Raw genomic sequence first — 19,481 nt, 5'->3', positions numbered from 1 at the left:
TGGAAGATTCCACAGTCAGCCACCATTCGGTAGTGCCATCCACCTTACAGATTTGTGGATAAAAATTCTGAGGTTTCTAATAGTCAATAAAAACAGCTAACAAAAGAAAATGCATTAAGCCTACTAAACAAAGCTAGAGGGACATCAGTTGCATAGTTCTCTTCTATGAGTGCAAATGTAGAAACAGCTCTGTTGAAGTCTAAATCTGCAATAGTGTAGACTGTAGAACTTCACTCTCCAAGTGCTGACCTAAGCATGCCGTTCCATCTCCTGGTGATACAGTGAAGCTGTTCTGTGTCTCCGTGCAGGAGGTCCAGTCGCTGCTGCTCAACTGGAAGGGTCCTGACCTGACCACGTACGGAGAGCTCGTTCTTGAGGGAACCTTCCGGCTCCATCGCGCCAAGAACGAGCGCACCCTGTTCCTCTTTGACAAGATGCTGCTCATCACCAAGAAACGAGGGGAGCACTACATCTTCAAAACCTTCATCACGGTAAACTCAAACGGGCCGTCGGGACTGGAGCAGTTTGATGATCATGGACCTGCAGTAGATGCTGTCCAGTATGTGGGGAAAGGCAGGGTGGTGGAGTCTAGTGTGAATTCCGGAGAGAATAAAATGAGTTCCGAAATGTGGTGATGAACTTGACGAAATCGATTGCACGACAAAATAGCACATCTCACTGTTACCCATTACACATGCTTCTTTAATGTACCGGACGTTGCTGAATGCAATTGCTAGCGTCTTCTAAAGAAGGAATATCAGCGTGATCTATTTAATGGTTCTGAACTCTGTTTTTTATTGCAGTGCTCCACCTTGATGTTGATAGAAAGCACAAGAGACTCTCTGAGTTTCAGTGTCACACACTACAAACACCCCAAACAGCCTCACACCGTCCAGGTAAGCACAGAGCACTGCATTTAACTATCAGGTATGAAAGCATATATGATAAGCAGAAAAAAGATTGAAATGCATCATAGATAGGGCTTTTGATTTTAGTTTTTATTCATTTTTTGGTGCTTATTTTTAGCTATATAATGTATAGCAACTCGACAGTACTTGCACGCTTCAATTGTACCTTCTTTCCTTTGCTGTCTTCCACAACGAAATCCTAATGGTAACGGGCATATTCTTCTGGGGTTTTGTGTGTTTAGACATTTTTTTCAATTTTGCCAGAATTTGCAGTTTTGTTTTAAATTCTACGGCCGTGTAAATACTTCTTATCAAAGTGGAATATAGCTTTAAATCTTGTGAGCAAGAACAATCCTCAGTTTCTTGTAATCTAGTTTTTAAATCTTGTAAGCGTGTTACAATACGCCAATAGAAATGCACTGGAAAGTTTGGGGTTTTTTTTGTAGGCGATTTTATTTTTTCATGGGGAAAGGGGTCAAGTCAATTTAAACTGAGTAACCATTTCCAGTGTTTTCGCAGAACTATTTCATGCAATGGAAACTAATACATAAATAACACCCATTCCACTGTCCAGAAAAGTGTTTCCTTTTCTTAACAGTTTGTTTGATGGGGTGCTGAGTTTGTTTTATCCCAGAGATCATTTGTTTAACTGTAATATGGAACAAATTTATACTTTTGTTTTCCAGCTAATTCCAGAATTGACAAGTATGTCCTCATCTCAGTTTGAATTTTCCAACGTGCAAACCCAAGCTGTGGCTGTTGATTTCTTGCCAGAGTAGCTTCACTGATCAGTTCTCTGTTTTTCAGGCCAGAACGGTTGAAGAGAAGAGGCTGTGGGCCCATCATATCAAGAGACTCATTCTGGAAAACCATCATGCCATCATTCCACAGAAGGTTTATACCTTACAGGACTTTCCATTAACTTAAAACATCTACGTTTTTTGTAAATGCACATACCATACAGGGCATTCACAGTATTTGTGTAAAAAGAGAGTAAATTACAATGTGTGTGTGTGTGTGTGTGTGTATATATATATATATATATATATATATATATATATATATATATATATATATATATATATATATATATATATATATATATATATATATATATATAGTCTTCCGGGTTTTGTTTTACGTATATATTTAAATGACCAGGTTATTTAAAAATAAGTTAATACATTGGAAGTCATTAGCAACTATAAGTATTGTGTTTTCTGTTTTTGTTTTTAGGCCAAGGAAGCCATCTTGGAAATGGACTCCATCTGTAAGTGTTTTTTAATTTGAATAAAATTGTCTTTTTGTTTAATAACCCACATACAGTTTTAATATATTTTATTGGGCAGGTGAATAAACATGAATAAACACAGAAGCAAGTTTTTGACATTTTAGGGTATTACAGCAAGGATAATTCCCAGTTCAGCCACTAATGCATGATCAAGCCCCTTCACTTGTCTGTTACAAAAAAGTGTATAGAAGATGTAAACCCCCATAAAACACGCTTCATCTAAATTTGAGATTAATTAACAACAACAATAATTATTTCATAGTTTTGTCTGAATGTAGGCCTCTCTGTCAGGCAGTAAAATATTACTGTGTTTTTGTTTTGTTTTCATTCTGGTTTGTCTCATTTAACACCCCTGTTCTGCTCTCAGACCCACACAAATACAAGTACAGCCCGGAAAGGCTTAAGAAAAGCCTGTCGAGCCATGCTGCTGATGACTTCACAGGCAGGGGGAGACAGGGCCGACGGCTGTCTGGTGAGCAATGCTTTTCATTGGTTTGGTCACTTTACCCACAAAGCACCATTCAAGACAGAGGCCCATTTGTCAGCAACATACATCCCCCGCCACGGCTGTAAATTAGAGCGATCAGTGGGATGAAGAAGTTGATGGCCACGATATATATATCCAAGGTATTACAGAATAATATAGAACAAGAATTAGCAATGACATTTTCAATCCCAATCTGATAAGCACATCCCCAGATTTATGCGGAAATGTAAGTGCAGCATACTGTATAGATGGACTGATGTATAGACAAACACACATCCGTGTATCCCCAGAATCTGTTATTTTCAAAAACTTAATGCTAATACTAAGTTTAATAAGAGCATTAAAAAAAAGTTTAGGCCATTTGGCTAATCAAGGCTCGTCCAACTGAGGGGAAACTAATTTAAACACTTGGATACCCCATTCTCCAGATATATACAGAAATGTGTGAAGTGTAACATGTGGCCATACCAGCATAGGTATAACCGCTTCTACTCATCCACGGTGTGGGATAGTAAGGGTCTGCTAGCATCTCTGGGTAGTGTGGGATATGCAATTTCACACTCAGTCACAAGACAGAAATTCTGTGTAAGGCCTGAACAGGGTGTACAAGGTCCAAGTAGAAATATTACCCATTAGCATGGCATGAATTATTATTATTATTTATTTCTTAGCCGTCGCCCTTATCCAGGGAGACTTAGAATTGTTACAAGATATCACATTATTTTTTACATACAATTACATTATTTCTTACACATTTATTATTTTATTTATTTATTTATTTATTTTTTACATACAATTACCCATTTATACAGTTGGGTTTTTACTGGAGCAATCTAGGTAAAGTACCTTGCTCAAGGGTACAGCAGCAGTGTCCCCCACCTGGGATTGAACCCACGACCCTCCGATCAAGAGTCCGGAGCCCTAACCACTACTCCACACTGTAATTCGACATTTGGATCTCAGCACATACATTGCAAAGCAAAGTCTGTCATTTCATCATTTAGCAAAATGCCTTGGCATTTTATTTTTAAAGAATGTCATTCGGTGTTAGGCTATTTGCTGATGACACATGCTTATATGAACTCATTTCCATAAGGAACAGTTGGTGATTTAGTAGTACAATTCACATAACGCAGCAGGGCAGGATGTAACGACAATGATAGACACTTCTCCACTATTGCAGTCAATTTACCATAACTAAAAAGCGTAGCAAAATATAATAAATCATAGTAAAAGCATGGTAAAGCATTATTATTATTATTATTATTATTATTATTATTATTATTATTATTATTATTATTATTATTATTTTATTTTTTTTGGCAGACGCCCTTATCCAGGGCGACTTACAGTTGTTACAAAGTATCACCTTACAAAGTATCACAATACAAAATATGACATAGATACAATACAAATAAAATACAGTAATCAGTAGTAAGAGCAAATTCAAATGAGAGAAAAATAAAACACTAAATTACGTTTGAGAGCTATTACGACTAAGAGCAGTTTAAAAATATTTGGTTATAAGAGTAAATTCATTAAGAGCAAGTAATAAGTACAATAAATGGATAAGAACGATTTCAAATAAGAGCAGTTACAAAAAACATGAATACAGTTACCTTTAGGAGTAAAATCAAGTACAAGATACAGAAAATATAATATTGATTGAGAGCAGTAGTAGAATACAGCAAAGTGTGGAGCAGTTAAGTGCAAGTACTGATACAAGAGTTGTGAGGTTTACAGATGTTGTCTGAACAGGCGTGTCATGAGGAGGCGCTGAAAGGTGGTAAGGGGCTGAGCAGTCCTGATATCCGTGGGTAGATTGTTCTACCACTGAGGGGCAAGGGTGGAGAAGGAGCGGGCTGTGGAGGCAGGGGTACGGAGGGGGGTACAGCTAATCTTCCGGTGGCAGAGAGGGCGAGAGCGTGTGTAGGGAGAAATAATAGTCTGGAGGTAGGAGGGGGCAGAAAGGTTGAGACAGCGATAGGCAAGAACAAGAGTTTTGAATTGGGTGTGAGCAGCAATAGGGAGCCAATGGAGGGAGCGGAGCAGTGGAGTAGCATGGGAGAAACAAGGAAGGGAAAAGACAAGGCGAGCAGCAGAGTTTTGGATGAGCTGGAGCGGACGGATAGCGGAAACAGGGAGGCTGGCCAGGAGGGAGTTGCAGTAGTCAAGACGGGACATTAACTAGGAGTTGTGTAGAGTAGTTGGTGAGGAAGGGGTGAATTCTGCATATGTTGCTGAGGAAAAAGCGACAGTAAATTACTTCCACTGTAAACACCTGTGTTTTTGTTTCTCTTTAGAACCAGCTAAACAGATTTTGAAGAACACCAAAGGTAAGATTAGATGTATTCTCAGTGTACACAGTTGCTTAAACCTGTTTCTTAAATTTTGTGTTAGCCCATAGAAAGTTAAATCTGATTGTGATTAATGTCCAGTAGTGGCATTCTGCTTGTGGCCATGGGGGGTCAGCTGTTCACTTAGAACATTTCTGACAGCTCACGCTCTACAATCAATCTTTAAATACCTAACTTTGTAGTGTGCTGTGTTGGTGTTTTCATATAGACCACAATTTTTAGCTCCCAGTCACGTACCCTTCAAAGAGTAACATCGGATAGACAGCCTCTGAATTGTCTGCCTCTTAACAAGATCAAACATGGGTATCTTTCTTGTTCTTTTTACAACAGAGCGGCTGTTGCATTATTAAAGTCCCTGTGATGTGTTGCCTCTTAGAGCCGTCACAGTTGTTTTGGCTGAAGATCAGTAGATTTCTCATTTTATCAATTTAAATGTTAAAGGGAAGTGAAAGGCAAGCTTTCTGCTCTGTTGGTAATTATTATTATTTCTTTTTGTTACATTAAGTGTTTTGGCAGCAAGCTTAATTAGGATGCCATTTTCATTGTCCGTGGTGGTGCAGTAAAAGCATAGAGAATGATGTTTCAGACGTCTCATTCAAGAACTATAAACCCCTTTGTTTCCACAACATATTGTCTCTTTGACTTGTGGTAATAGGGCATCTTAGGTGCTCCTTTTCAACTTCGGTCACACACTTTTATTCACAACAATTTAAAGGTCCTTAATGATAGAGGACATTACAAAAAAAAAAGAGAAACCCTTGCCTTTATCACTTACCCGTCATGACTGAAACTGACTTACAACAGGGAGATGCAGCTTTTATATAATACAGAACAAAGGCATGGACTCAGTTTGCATAAGAAAAGGCAGGTGATTATATTATCTGGTCCAACCCCTGTATGTTGATTTACTAGACTTGGAAAATTAGCTATATCGCCTCTTGATTTTTTAAAATATTTGATTCAATTGCATTTGTAGACTAACAATTTTGTTTTCCTTTCTTTACCTTATGTGCCGTTGCATTTTTTCACATGGACAGCCGTTCTCAAGGTAAGAACAGTTGAACAGTGCTGTGGTTTGTTTTAAGATCATTGTGAAGCTCATTGACAGTACAGAGATGAAAGTATTCAGGATCACACAACATATTTGCTTATTGTGTCATCAAGGGTATGGGTTTAGATTTAAAATAAGTATCTGTTCCAATTCCAGCGATGTTTGTACATGAAATACTATTCATTTTTCTCCATGGTTTTACTGTTTTTTTTTATTTAAATGTATTTTTATCTTAAGGTACTATCTGCCTGTTGGCAGAAAGGAAAAATGGGCCAAAGACACTGCTTGATCACGCATGTATCACATATGTGCACAGGAATTATTTAAAACACAAACCCAGTCATTTTCTTTTGCTTTTTCATTGTTCGTTCACAAAAATTTTCTGTTATCCCACTGGCACTTCCCACTGTTTTTATGAAGTACATATGGTGTTTAATATGTCCAGTCTTGAGTCCAAATGGCTATGGATTCTCTGATGCTAGATTATGCTGTAGTATGTGTGAAGTCATTCTATCTCTGAATGCAATTCAAGGTTTTAGTTAGACATGCAACTGGAGCAGCTAACATTTTTGGAATTATGTACTCTTAAGTTATTCATTCAAATGATCTACTGTTAAAATCGCAAACCCTTCTTGAGGCAACCTTAAATAACAACGAGAAATGTTTGTGACTTCATACAGCACGCAGAAAGTGAAGGGGCGCTTCAGGCTGACAGTGGCTCCCTACAGGCCGGAGCCAGTGTCGGAACCCTGGCTTCAAGCCTAGGCGAGTCTGAGGCTGAAAGGCCTAGTATGGAGGAGGATGAGGAGGAGGCAGACTATGAAGAGCTTGGCCTCAGTAAGGAATCCCTTGAGCGGCTCAACCCTAGTGTCAGTGAGATGCCTAGTCAAGGGGTCGAGCTCCCAGCTTTCAGGGCTGAGGAGGGAGAGGATGAGGAAGATGAGATACTGATGGGGGACGACCAGGTAGCAGACTTTGCCAGCTCAATGCTGGCGGCCATCTCCTGCTGGCACTATAGGGCCAGGGCTTTGCTTTCCACTCAGTTCACAACGGTGAGGCTCTCTGTCACCAAAGGGTTCTTTTTCGTTTTTATTTCTCCTCGCCAAGCATTCGCCCCAGCTTGCGCTCTACACAATTAACCTGCTAACCTTCAACTGGCTGCGACTGCAGAAGCTAATGGAAGTTTGCATGGAAACTTTTTGAACAAGCATGAATCTTTTTTTTTTTTTTTTTTTTATCAAAAATGATGCATGGAACTAACCTGGAAAATAACAACTCTTGCTAACATTACCTTACAGGAGCTGTTTTTTTCGCGATTGGGTGACTGCCCGTTTCCCCATTGTAAGGGGATATTCTTTGCTTATGAAAATATTGAAAGACTGTGTATTATGAACCGTCAATTGCAAAATGATTAGCATTTGGATCAGGTTGTCAGGTACCTTATTGATGAAGTTTGTCTCTACCAGACATAAAACATGCAATGTCAGTACTATGAGTGGCATGGTCTCCTTGAGAAAGCTTTAGGAGTGGTTATCCATATTAACCTCATAGTACAAGAAGTAATTTTTGCTTGTATCCATTTTTGTTACAATGTGCGGTTCTTTATTTCACACGGGGAAACCGGTGATCACCCTATTATAAGCTTGCATTTAATTCTTAAGTAATCATGTTAATGTTTGCTTTGGGAGTTTGGTTTGTATTTAATGGTTCAAGCTTTTACAGGTGAAAAATATTTCTACCACTTTATTATGAAAGAAAAATAAGATCAGGAACAAGAAAAAAATATATACCTTCAGAGATGCACTTTGTAAAATAAAAAAACGGAAATCCAGCTTTTTAATAAATAAACAAATAAGATGTCAGTGCTCACACAGTATTACATGAGATAAACAAATCTCATGTAGTACTGTGTGAAACAAGCATGACTTTGAGTGTACCAACATAACAAAAATATACAACATATTTAATAAAGAAACTTTTAAAAATGGTATATGATACTTTACGGGAGTTCTTGTAAAGCTGATTTTAGCCAAGACAGGATTTCTTTTTGCATATTTTTTTAATACAAGCAAATTAGTGGTGAGAATAACAGCTGAAAGGGGTACCGTAATTATTTACATATAACATGCGCCCTGTGTATAATTAGCTTGGATGATCTGTTTTGAGTTCAGGCTGCCACACACCAGACACGATGCGATTTTTCATTGGGTGACAAGATACGTTTGCAGCGACATGACCATACACACCAGTAGCGACACAGAGGCGATGCAACAGATTTGAAAACTGCCAGATCTATAAAACTATTACAAATTGCTATTGACAAAACCATGATCAAGACTGGTACATATTCATCAACATGATGTAGTAATTATAAGTGTCTTCTCCTGACAGTATTTTAACCTATATGGCAATAAATCATACATACCAGGCTTATACAGTCCTTTCGAAATGGACGCCCATATATTATTGTTCAAATCAGTATATTTTATAATTGTGATGATCTCTGTCATTAAAACTCTGGGTATTTCTCCACGGCAAGTATTATTGTTTCCTCCATCATTTTGGATACTGCTTCACCCTGCTGGATCACATACATTGAAGCTGTTCTCTGATCGGTCAACGCCATAGTTGTCGCACGACAGATCGCAAGTTATTTCATGTCGCCCCCGCGTCGCCTGTGGTGTGAAAGATACTTCTTAAAAGTATAGATTCTATTCATTTTGTCGCATCGCTGCACAGTTTCGCTTGTCGCAATGCGTCTGGTGGGTCGCAGCAGCTTGGAAGATATGCATGTATAGTAAGTACACCATCAGAGACACCATAGTGTATTAAATAGAAGGATGTATATAACGCACACAATTTCCCCCTTTTTTAAATGGGTGGCAGGTTGTATTTAAAAGATTACTGTAACTGAAAGGCTATTTTGGTAGTGCTAATGACCATACACACTATGAAACTGAACCCATCTGGAATTAGTGAAACAGTGTTTGGGGAAGTGTAAAAAAGACATAATGTTATATGTTTTTTTTTTACTGCATACCCCATCAACGGTTTGCATTAATCAGATGTTCAGTGGGATGTGTTAACCCAGTTTGCTTCTGATATTCAGTAGTTGGCAGCAGTTATTGTGTGAACATCACCTAGTCAGCAGAGAAATCGGAAACATTTAGGAAATTGTCACTTGTCGGTTCAAACCAATGAGGAAGGAATGCCAGTTGCAATTGTGATGAAACACAGGGCTTAAAACTCATAGGGAAGCCCAGTGTGCATTAAATAGCATGCAATATGATTCGTATACTTTATATGAGAACTTGGGTTGATTGTATAAGACATGAATTTGAAGTGTACGGAAGCCATGTTGGAATTGCAAGGTTTGTTATGGTGTGTGTGGGGAGGCACTTTGGTTTGAAATAATATGGAAAACTGCCTAGAGAATTTTAGATGAGCAGAAAAGTGCCTCGTTTGTTCAGGGTTTGGATGTATTGAAAGAAAGCACACCCAGTTTCTCAAAGACTTACTCCTTTCTTGTTTTAGAATGGAGAAGGGTGTGACCTTATTGAAGAAAATGGGTTCCAGAGACAGAATAGCCAGTCAGCTGGGAACGAGGAGCAGCACAGGAGTGTGGAAGGTGGTTATTTAATAGAACAGGTACATTTCTTTATTGTATTATCATTATAAATTGTGACTTTTTTTTATTTTTATTTTTTACTGCATTATTAAATTGTTTGGCCAATCACTCTGATAGTGCCAGGATAAATACATAATATCTGTGCTTTGGCCAAATGTGATATTTTTTGCATTTCTCATACACAAACAGAAGTGATAAATTGTTCAAATATTCTCAAGAATACTTTGGGGGAGGGGGGCGGGGGGGGTTGAGTTCCATAAGTCTCACTTGTGTCATGTACATGACAGGTAAGACTTAGGGAATTGTTTTATTAGCCGTAACCCCTAGAATAATATTTTTTTCACATTAACAGGAACTGATGGTAAAATATTTAGAACCATGCAAGTTTTTTGGCACTGATGTTCTCTCTTCTTTTTCCTTAGACTGCAGGAGAGGTGGAGCAGGTACTCAATGAGACTCATTCAGAGAGTGAAGACAGATGTTCGGAAGAGCATCCTTCAGACTCTGAGGCTGTAAGTATTGCTGGACAGCCACCTGATGCTCCTGAATCCACTGAGCATCCAGAACCCGAGGATGACCAAACAGAGGAAAGGCAGGAAACAGCCCTGGAGTCTGTCTCAGCTGACACAGCAGAAGAACCAAAGACACTGAGCAGCGGAGAGTCTTCCGAAGAGGAAGAGGAGGAAGAACCAACCACAGAATGTGAGCCTCAGGGCATCCTCCCTCCGTCCGTGCTAGATCAGGCCAGTGTGATTGCAGAGCGGTTCCTGAACAATCTCTCCAGACGAGACAGTTTGATAATGGAGGACGGCAGGTCCCTGAGCTGCCCTTCTCCAAGACTGACCAGCAGAAGCAGCAGTGTCCTGAGCCTAGACGCTATAGAAAAGGCCCAAAAACACTCCAGCACGTCATCAGAACCTCCAGGGATCTTCACCTCTCGAGAAGCCACAGCTCTTCAAGCCAACAGTACTCAGGAGTCCACCTCAGTATTGTCTCCAAACTCTGATAATCTTTTCGAGCTGGAAAGAACACCTTACAGACGAACGGACTCCACTTTATCCAAGCAGGACAGGCTCCTCATTGACAAGATTAAGAGTTATTACGATCATGCAGAACACCAGGATTCCAGCTTTAGTATCAAGAGGAGGGAAAGCTTGACCTATATCCCACCGGGACTCGTTAGGAACTCTGTTTGCAGGTTCAACAACATTCCCAAGGATGAACCTGCCCCAGAGGTGGCTGTGAGGAAGGGAATTGGTGGCTCTGCTTGTACTGTTAACAGCAGACCAGCTTCATGGACTGTGTTTGATCTTCCAGCTATGGGTAAGAACAGTGGGCCTGAGCCCATAGCTCCAAAACTTGAGGAATCTAGTAGCCTTCAACATAGTGAGACCGGGTCATTGAGTGCTGAAAATCATTTCCAGAATCCTGTAACGGATGAAGAATTTAAGCCATCAACAGAGATGATTAAAGTGTGGCAGCGGATGGAAAAGGAAGTCAATAGCACTCACATGGAGCATTCAAGGACAGAGATTCCAGAGGAAGTACATCCCTCAGGGAGACCAAGCCCACACGTATCAAGAAAGGGGCAGGTTAGTAATGGCAGTATTGCTCCAAAGTACAACGAACCCCTCATGATACTCGAAGACGGCGATCTGAGCACCATCACAGAGGAGTCTTCGAACTCATCACCAGACAAAGGCTCCCCAAGGACAATGCTGTTTGGGAGAAAGCCTAGCTGGCATGGAAGTGAGGGAAACAATGAGAGCAATGGTGTGAGGAACTTGAGGGCGCCCACCCCGAGGATCATCCATTTGGGTTCTTGTTTTGACGACGAGATGCAGGACATGGAACAGGTCAAGAATAGGGTGTTTCAGCTTGCCCGGCATTTCAGTCAGAGAACAAAGACCAACAAGCCTGTGGTGAAGCAGAGAGGAATGGACGGTGCGGGACAGCTGAAGAAAAGGAACCTGCCCTCTGTGCAGGAAGAGGAGAAGACGGAGAAAGAAAATAAAGGTAATCCATGTTTTTTTTATTATTATTTATTTATTTATTTTTTTTAAGCCGAGAGAAGTTATTTCTCATAATATATTGAACTTGCCAGTTGTGATTTCTGAGAATCATATTTGTCCTTTTTAGTGTATGAAAAAGAAAATATGTTACTGTTTGGAGGTCTTCTTGTATTGCTTTATTTATATTGAATTTAAAAGTTCCCTTAAGAGAACACATTATTAAACATGGAAACCATCTGAAAAGAATCTTTAAAAAATAATGAGGGTTGTATAAAAGGTGCGTTCATGTAGTTGTAGACTCCAGGAATAATTAATCAAATGGAGGAATTATCTGAAAGCTTAGTGTAAATAGTAAAAAAAAATGTCTCATGTTGGAAAATGCCCAAGGAGCAGCTGAGGTAAGATTTTTAGAGCCAAAAATATAATAGCTCCATCTAATGCTAATGCAGTTGTATGTTTGTGATTATTGTGGTCTCCGTACTTGATCCTACCCTACATGATCTATAGTTGTACCCCGCTAACATTATTTCTTTAAGTAAGACAGATCTTATGTTCGCTTTCAAGAATGAAATCTAACCATTACTGTATGTTTGAAACTATATTTTGAATATGGACTGTATATGGCTTGTAATAAAAAAAAAAAGAAATGAATATTAAATCTGAAGCATAGATCTGTCTACAAAACGTTACTGTAAGGGTGTTTACCTCCTAAAGACCACGAAACCTGAATAAGATATATATCAAAGCTGCTCGCAGAGCCCGTGACAGTCATGGCCTGCCCTCCGAGGGCATAACAGTGCTGTACTTACAGATCTCTGCTCCATTTTTCCTTTCAAGACTGACCTGATGGCCAAGCCTGGTTCAGATAAGTACCTGTTTCCACTATCTGCGATCTATTTCACATTTATTGTGTTTTTACACAATTTATGTGATATTAAATAATCGCTGTAATAGTTTTCACTAATTACACGTAATCATGTTGCTTGATACCGCCCACTGCTGCCTTGTGCCCAGCATGAAGCTAGTGGCTTAGTCACTCCTTTCCAGGGATCCAGCAATGTAAGTCAGCTGACTTGTGCTCTCCCTCCAGGTTGCAGAACATTTTAAAACAGAATGTTTTAGAAGCCTAAAGAAGCCTATTACACCGTTAATATAAATTATGAATATTTAATTTGATCATTGGCAGACGATGTTACAAGTAATACAGGATTAGTACAGTGCACTGGTGAAGCACGCACCGAATTGTTTATCTACTTGTCCTGGGTAACATTAGTAAAGTAGCTGGACAGTTTCGTGCAAAAAAACATTTATTTCCTTTATCAGTAAGTGTGACACCATGTGGTGTTTACAAGAAACATATTATTTTTGTGTCACAACCCCAATATGTTCCCAATAGTTTTAATATTTGTTTTATGCACACATTTTAGGTTAATAAACAAGGTAATTTTATTTTATTTTTTCAACTTTTACTTAACGTTTGCCAGGCGAAGTTTATTTATTTATTTATTTATTTATTTATTTATTTAAACAATTTGAAACAATGCTGTGTATGCACTTCATGCTCCCTTCTGCAACAATGCTGGTGCCCTGATTGAAATGAGCGCTGTGTTGCAGGAACAGAAAAACAGCATTGTTGCAGGAGGGAGCGTGATCTGGATTCACTGCGATCCTTAGAGAATGTTTTTTGTTTTTTGTTTTTTCCTGGTGAACGATCCAAAGTAAATGTAGAGAAACGTATTGCCCAGCTGATTTTATGATATGTGATTTAAAATTTCAAAAAAGTCTGCAATATGTTTTAAAATCCACTGCGATAACAGCAACACAGGACACAGCAAAGGCACCGTAATGTGTTTCTAGTGAACTTTGGAGCGTGGTCTGTAACACTTTAATGTACATGTAGCATCAGCCTAAACAAAGAGGACGTGTATATGGAAATCAGTGCCCCAAACAGGGCATTTAGATGAGAAGGCTTCTAATTCCCCTACATCTGAAGTAGCTAGATCCTCAATAAGCAAGATATACTTTGTTGTTCCTAACCTTTTGAAGTGCTTCCCTTGAATCAAAGAAATAATCATTTTTAATTCTCTCCTGGCGCTTTGATTTGTTCATTTGTTTTAAACATGCATAAGAGTCAAAACACAATAATTTGCAATATCTTGCTGGCCTGTATTTATAAATAATTGTTGCCAGGTTCTTTCATGGACATCACAGTGTTTGTTTAATCAGCTTCTGAGGACATCATGAAGGACAAGTCCAAGAAAGATTTAGCCAGGGCTGGAACCCCCTTGAGACTCCATAACTTAATCCATTTGTTTTCCTCCAAGGTCTGGAAAAACACAGGCAGTATTGTTAGTAATCATAAATAGGTTTAAACATAACCCAGCTTTGCAATGAGACTTTCTTTTTACGGAAATCTCATATAATTGCCAAGGTCTGTTAATGCTGAACGTTTTCTGAGTAACCTAATGAACTGTTTTGCAGGGAAACCAAACCTGACCCTGTCCCTTCCTGTGTACGACAAAGTAATTCTCCAAGAGCTAAGCCCATCACCACAGCACAAGTCTCCAGGACAGCAGTGCCCAAGTCCTGTCCACACTCCTGGCTCCTCTGTGAGCAGCCCCAGAATTCTGTCCCCAAGCAGACCCCGCTCCAAGAGCCCCCTCAGCCCTGTTCAGTCAGAGAGCTTTCACTGGCCTGACGTTCAGGAGCTGAGGTCCAAATACGTCAAGAAAGAAACCGAAAGTGGGCAGTCCAAGCTTCTTTCAGTGGCCAGGAGCTGTTCTGTTCCTGAAAAGATGCTGGAATTCCCAGAAGGGACAAGCTCAAATTTTAACTCCACAGCGAACATTCAGTTTGGCGTCCGCGGCAGAACAGCTTCCACCAGCGCAGCCGAACACCAGACCGCCAAGGCTCTTCAGCTGGACAAGGCAGAGGGCTTTAGCCACCCCCATGCCCAGATATGCAGGACTGGTTCCTTAGATCAGAGGATAAGCGTACATCATTTGGATGACTTTAAAAACCTCAGAAATGAAGACAAATTAAAAAATATGTTTTATGTTTCTGGACACACCACCTTGCCCAGTGAGCAAAAGGTCATAGTTATTGAGAAGGTACCGCAGAAGAACAGTGATGTTGATATTGTAGAGACAAAGGAGGACCTCGAAGACGACGATGACAGCTTTGTGCAAATCCGATCTCCAACCACTAGGGAGAAGATCTCCATCAGGGCGGTTATTGAGAGGTGCAAGGCCTACCAGGAGTCTGAAGAGTACCGTCAACGAGAGGACAGTGGCAAGCCCGACCAGGGGACAATGAAAGGAAAGGCTAAAGAACAAGACAGGCCAGCCTTCTCAAATGACCAGAACGTTGCGTACAGAAGAGGTTCTGTACCGGCAGCAAAAAAGACTGACATTAACCAACAAAGCTTGGTGAAAAACTTAAGAGAGAAATTTCAAAATTTAAGCTCAAATACCTAGACACTTCAAAAAAAGTTTCATTATTATTATTTTTTTTTAATCTTGTACATTTTTTAATGCACTGAAATCAATACTTACAATGCCAATACATTGATTTCTTGTCTATAAATCTTTATAGTGGCATGTAAGACAGACGTTTAAAGATTAGGAAATTATTTTAATTGCAGCTCCAGGTTTTTGTTTCTTTTATAAATGTATGAGGATGATGATGATATTTTCATAATACATTTTGTAGTATATTGAAGCGAAGAGAAGGTGAATCCCTGTTCACCAGAAGCAAAACAGATTAAGTAAATTCTGTATTAAAATACCACTTCACAGGTAGCTTCATTACATTGAACTGCCATGGTTTGTTGAACCAACAGTGCTATCCGTTATGTTCAAATAGTTTTCAACTAAATGGTGAAAAGGGATCGCTTAATCTAAATAATTTCTCTTTACTTGATTAGCATCGACGGCTGTGCTCATCTGCTGTCATGTTCTGTGAAGCAGAAATTGTTGCTGCTTTCACGGCTACAGGATTTAAAAAATACAGACTCTGCAAAGAATAATTTTCTTGTATTTTTATTTCAAGTGCTTGTGAGGCCTTCAGTATAGGGGACTTTCTCTTTAAACAAAGCATTAACTGATCTGTGGAGTAAAATGTCTCTGAAGTGGCCACGTAATCCACTTCAACATGCTTTTGGGGGTGATTCTCAGTACAACACATTGTAAAACTGGAATGGAATTGGATGATGGCCAATCATAACAGCCCAATATGGAGCTTTTTGAATGCATGTAATTGAATAATTTTGTTTTAAAATGGGTTAGGTGGACCAATAGTGACCATAGTATATATTATGATTAAATATTTGTTAGCTTTCTGGGACAAAATTGTGGCTCCACTGCCAACAGGATTATATAGAGAGGAGCCAATACAGTGTACTGGAAGGGACTAATTCACAGAGGAAAGAGCCAGACTCTGATAAATATAATAGTTTGTTTTTTTGTCTACCCCCTAGTGAATAAGACTAGGCTTTATTACCAGTTGTGACCTTGTGACAAGCAAGCATTCCCCACAATCAAACAAATCTGAGATGAACAGTACACTCACTAACTACAAGGAAATAAGTAGAAAGTAGCCGAAATATAAATGCAAAGATTCAACCAGCCTAAAGTTAACATTGCTGTATTAAGCAAAAACACATTCAAAAATAACCATACAAATATAGATCATTAGCCTGTCTGACATGAATATAACTATTAAAAAAAAAAAAAAAAAAAAAATCATGTGATCTTTATATAAAGTGATTTAAATCATGCATTTCGTGGCACCATAGGTAATTTCCCTTTTTTTGTTTCTGAAGGCAAACAATGAATGTGCATCACCCCAGCCACCTAAAAAATGTCAATACATGTCCACAATATAACGTAGGTCAATGCAAATATTTTCTGCATCAAAATGGATTTCCTTTGATGTGTGACTCTCGGTTCCCTAACCTGACAATAACCTTTTTAAATGGCACCTTCCTGTAGGAGATTAACGGAATGAAAATGTGCCCATAAGACACATTAATTAACCAGTACACACGAGAGTTGGCGGTGTAAGTTACTGGCTATATTCAAGTACCGGTTACCAGCTGTGAAATTCTCTTCGATGAAAGCCAAACCTTCCATCAATGCAGAATCTGTAGTAATGATGTCATTTGAACTTGGGAACTAATCTCGATCTACTATTTTCCTGTTATTTATTTTTCTGGTGTAAATATGATATAAAAAAATATTCCTGTCTTTCTATAAATACAGTATATATTATCCAGTTTTAAACACACTGTAAATAAATGTGTTGTCATTTTATGCATTCCACATTAAAAACAATGTATATATTTGTTTTTCTTGCCTCTGTAAATAAGGATTGTGTTTCTGCCAGGTCGAGATGAACTCCATACCCCAACATTCATGTGTGGGGTTCATCAGAATGGGCAAGAAAGAATTTCTTATCCAATATCTGTGTTTCTATGACTAGTATCCAAGGTACCCCTGAACATTTTCACTAGACTTGAACCTTTTTGAATATCCTTTTATGTAATGACCACTTGGGTTATTCCATCATCAATCTATGCTATAACTCATATGTATTTTTAATCTATAGTACATGACTGCAAAACTACATCGACATTAGCAGTCAGTTAACTGCATTGGTCACTGTATGTCTTGTGTATTTCTACATTTGTTTAACCAGGATAGAAACCTTGAGATATATACTTCTCATTTTCAAGGGGGTCCTATTTTAAGTTGGTTGCTTCCACAAACATTTATTTAGATTCCTGATCATTACATGTGTACTGCCTAATATCCTGCTGAAAAGCTGCATATACACAGCTCAGTTTTGTATTTATTACACCAATACATATGTGTGACTTTAACGATAATGGCACTGGCTACAGTCATGTATGATTCCAACAGCTTCCTCTCTCTTAATTCCAAATTATATCAGCCTGTGCAAAACTTTGTAGTGAAGTTGAGACCGCCACTCATGTAACTTGGTAAACTAGCTTACTGCTCTACCTTGAACACTCCACTCTGAAACCTTACGTTCTTCCAGGTCCATCCCTATTAGGTTTGCATAGCCACCTTTTCATCTTCTGATTTATTACATTTTTGCAATAAGTATCCTCAAAATAAGCTGTAATTTTCACTTTGGAGCACAGGTTTATATTGAACTACAAGTGAGCTGAACAGCCCAAGAAGATGCCCGTGAAGCATGGTCTAGACCTGGCAAATGGAAATACGTGCAGTGTTGCTTTCACATTCACCATATTTGTCAACTAGCCCAAGTCATTTCTTTAGTTCTACTCGTCGGTTCTCATATTGCTAACACAGACCTCTGTTTTTAAAGATATGCATTTTGCAAGCAGCTTAAGGTGCACATTGATGAGAAAGCAAGGTAATGTCACACCAGAAGCATTATACAAATAATTATAAACCAAAATAATGTACATTGATTTGTGCTGAAGGTAAATGAAAACATTTAACCAAATGTAGGAAATATGCACCATATTAAATTAGATCTACAGTAGAAAAAATGAGCAGATGGTTTACACATTAGCTTACAGTATGAAGTTGTAGTTGTGAAAGTATAATTAATTATAAATAGAGCACCACATGGTTTAAATCTATTTGCCAAAAATTAGTCAAAACTGATGGGTGTGATCACATGCTTTATAAATTACTGTAGCGTTTCCCACTATCCTGTCAGATTCCAAAACAGCAGCAATATATCTCCACTAGAATACACCGATTCAAGAAACTGATCACTGTCAATATCTTGGTTAGTAGTATGGCAAGCTATGGATAAAAATAATTTGACAATGCCATCACATGTATTTTAGCTAAACCTATATTCGCTTTTAAAGAGAGTAGCTCAATTACTAATTATTCATAACACTCTTCAACCACACATCTGTCATCGTTTACAGATTTGATTGGTCAGGCAGTTTTGGTAGAATAGGAATTCACTTTCTTGCAAAATAAACCATTCTAAATATACACGTTGGGTTGTGTTTACTATGCTCGGTAGTGGCATTTTGTTCCAAGATTGTTAATCCGTCTCATTCACTCAAAACCCTTTTTTATTGCCGATCTGAAAGGTTTTGTTTACTTTTTCCCACCATCACGCAGAAGCAAGCGGTGGAATGCTTGAGGGAAATCATTGCATTTTAAAAGGAGAGTAGAAAATCCTATCTGTCTGTCTGCCAGTAAAAAAAGTCATTTTAAATTTGATCATGACCACAAGTAAAAAGATCATGACTAGGCTACTTCTTGACTGGGGAATTTTTTACACACAAGTACACAAGCACTTACAATTTTAAATTTTTTTTTTTTTTTCCAGTTTGAGCCGGTGTGCTCTTTTTTTGAGTGCAGGTACCCATTTACAAATGGAAAGAAGGGTGGCATTGAGCAAGCTTACTTACACATGTTGGATATTGCCAGATATAAAAACAAACCCAAACACACAGAAATAAAACAGCATGCGTTCAACATGGGGGAAAAAAACGCATTTTAGCAAAACACACCAAACACAAAATATGACAACAGAGCCTCGATACTGTGCCTTTTTTTGCTGAATATAATTAATACATAAAATTGGCTTGTTTTGCACAAATACAGGCATACAGAGCAATCGGGCAGTTCAGATGGCTCTGTATACAACAAAACTGGGTCTTCTCATTTTCCAAAAAAAATACATGATCATTTATATACTGGAACATAACAATATTATTAATAATGAT

General features: G+C 38.6%; 1 protein-coding gene across 1 annotated transcript in view; it reads left to right on the top strand.

The window, feature by feature from the left end:
• Positions 1–16,476, top strand: part of LOC117421042 (pleckstrin homology domain-containing family G member 3-like) — a 53,650-nt gene extending 37,174 nt beyond the window's left edge. Inside the window, exons 8-18 of the mRNA XM_058991427.1 lie at positions 309–491; positions 804–896; positions 1,716–1,802; positions 2,145–2,178; positions 2,567–2,671; positions 4,990–5,022; positions 6,081–6,091; positions 6,775–7,146; positions 9,629–9,742; positions 10,145–11,738; positions 14,216–16,476. Coding sequence (XP_058847410.1) covers positions 309–491; positions 804–896; positions 1,716–1,802; positions 2,145–2,178; positions 2,567–2,671; positions 4,990–5,022; positions 6,081–6,091; positions 6,775–7,146; positions 9,629–9,742; positions 10,145–11,738; positions 14,216–15,210 — 3,621 coding nt within the window. The 3' untranslated portion in view covers positions 15,211–16,476. The remainder of the gene's footprint in view (positions 1–308; positions 492–803; positions 897–1,715; positions 1,803–2,144; positions 2,179–2,566; positions 2,672–4,989; positions 5,023–6,080; positions 6,092–6,774; positions 7,147–9,628; positions 9,743–10,144; positions 11,739–14,215) is intronic.
• Positions 16,477–19,481: the final 3,005 nt, after the last annotated feature.

Source organism: Acipenser ruthenus, chromosome 18 (genome assembly GCF_902713425.1).
Source record: "Acipenser ruthenus chromosome 18, fAciRut3.2 maternal haplotype, whole genome shotgun sequence".
Classification (NCBI taxonomy): Eukaryota; Metazoa; Chordata; class Actinopteri; order Acipenseriformes; family Acipenseridae; genus Acipenser; species Acipenser ruthenus.
Note: the sequence above shows the minus strand (reverse complement) of the source record. Positions and strands in the feature narration are given on the sequence as shown.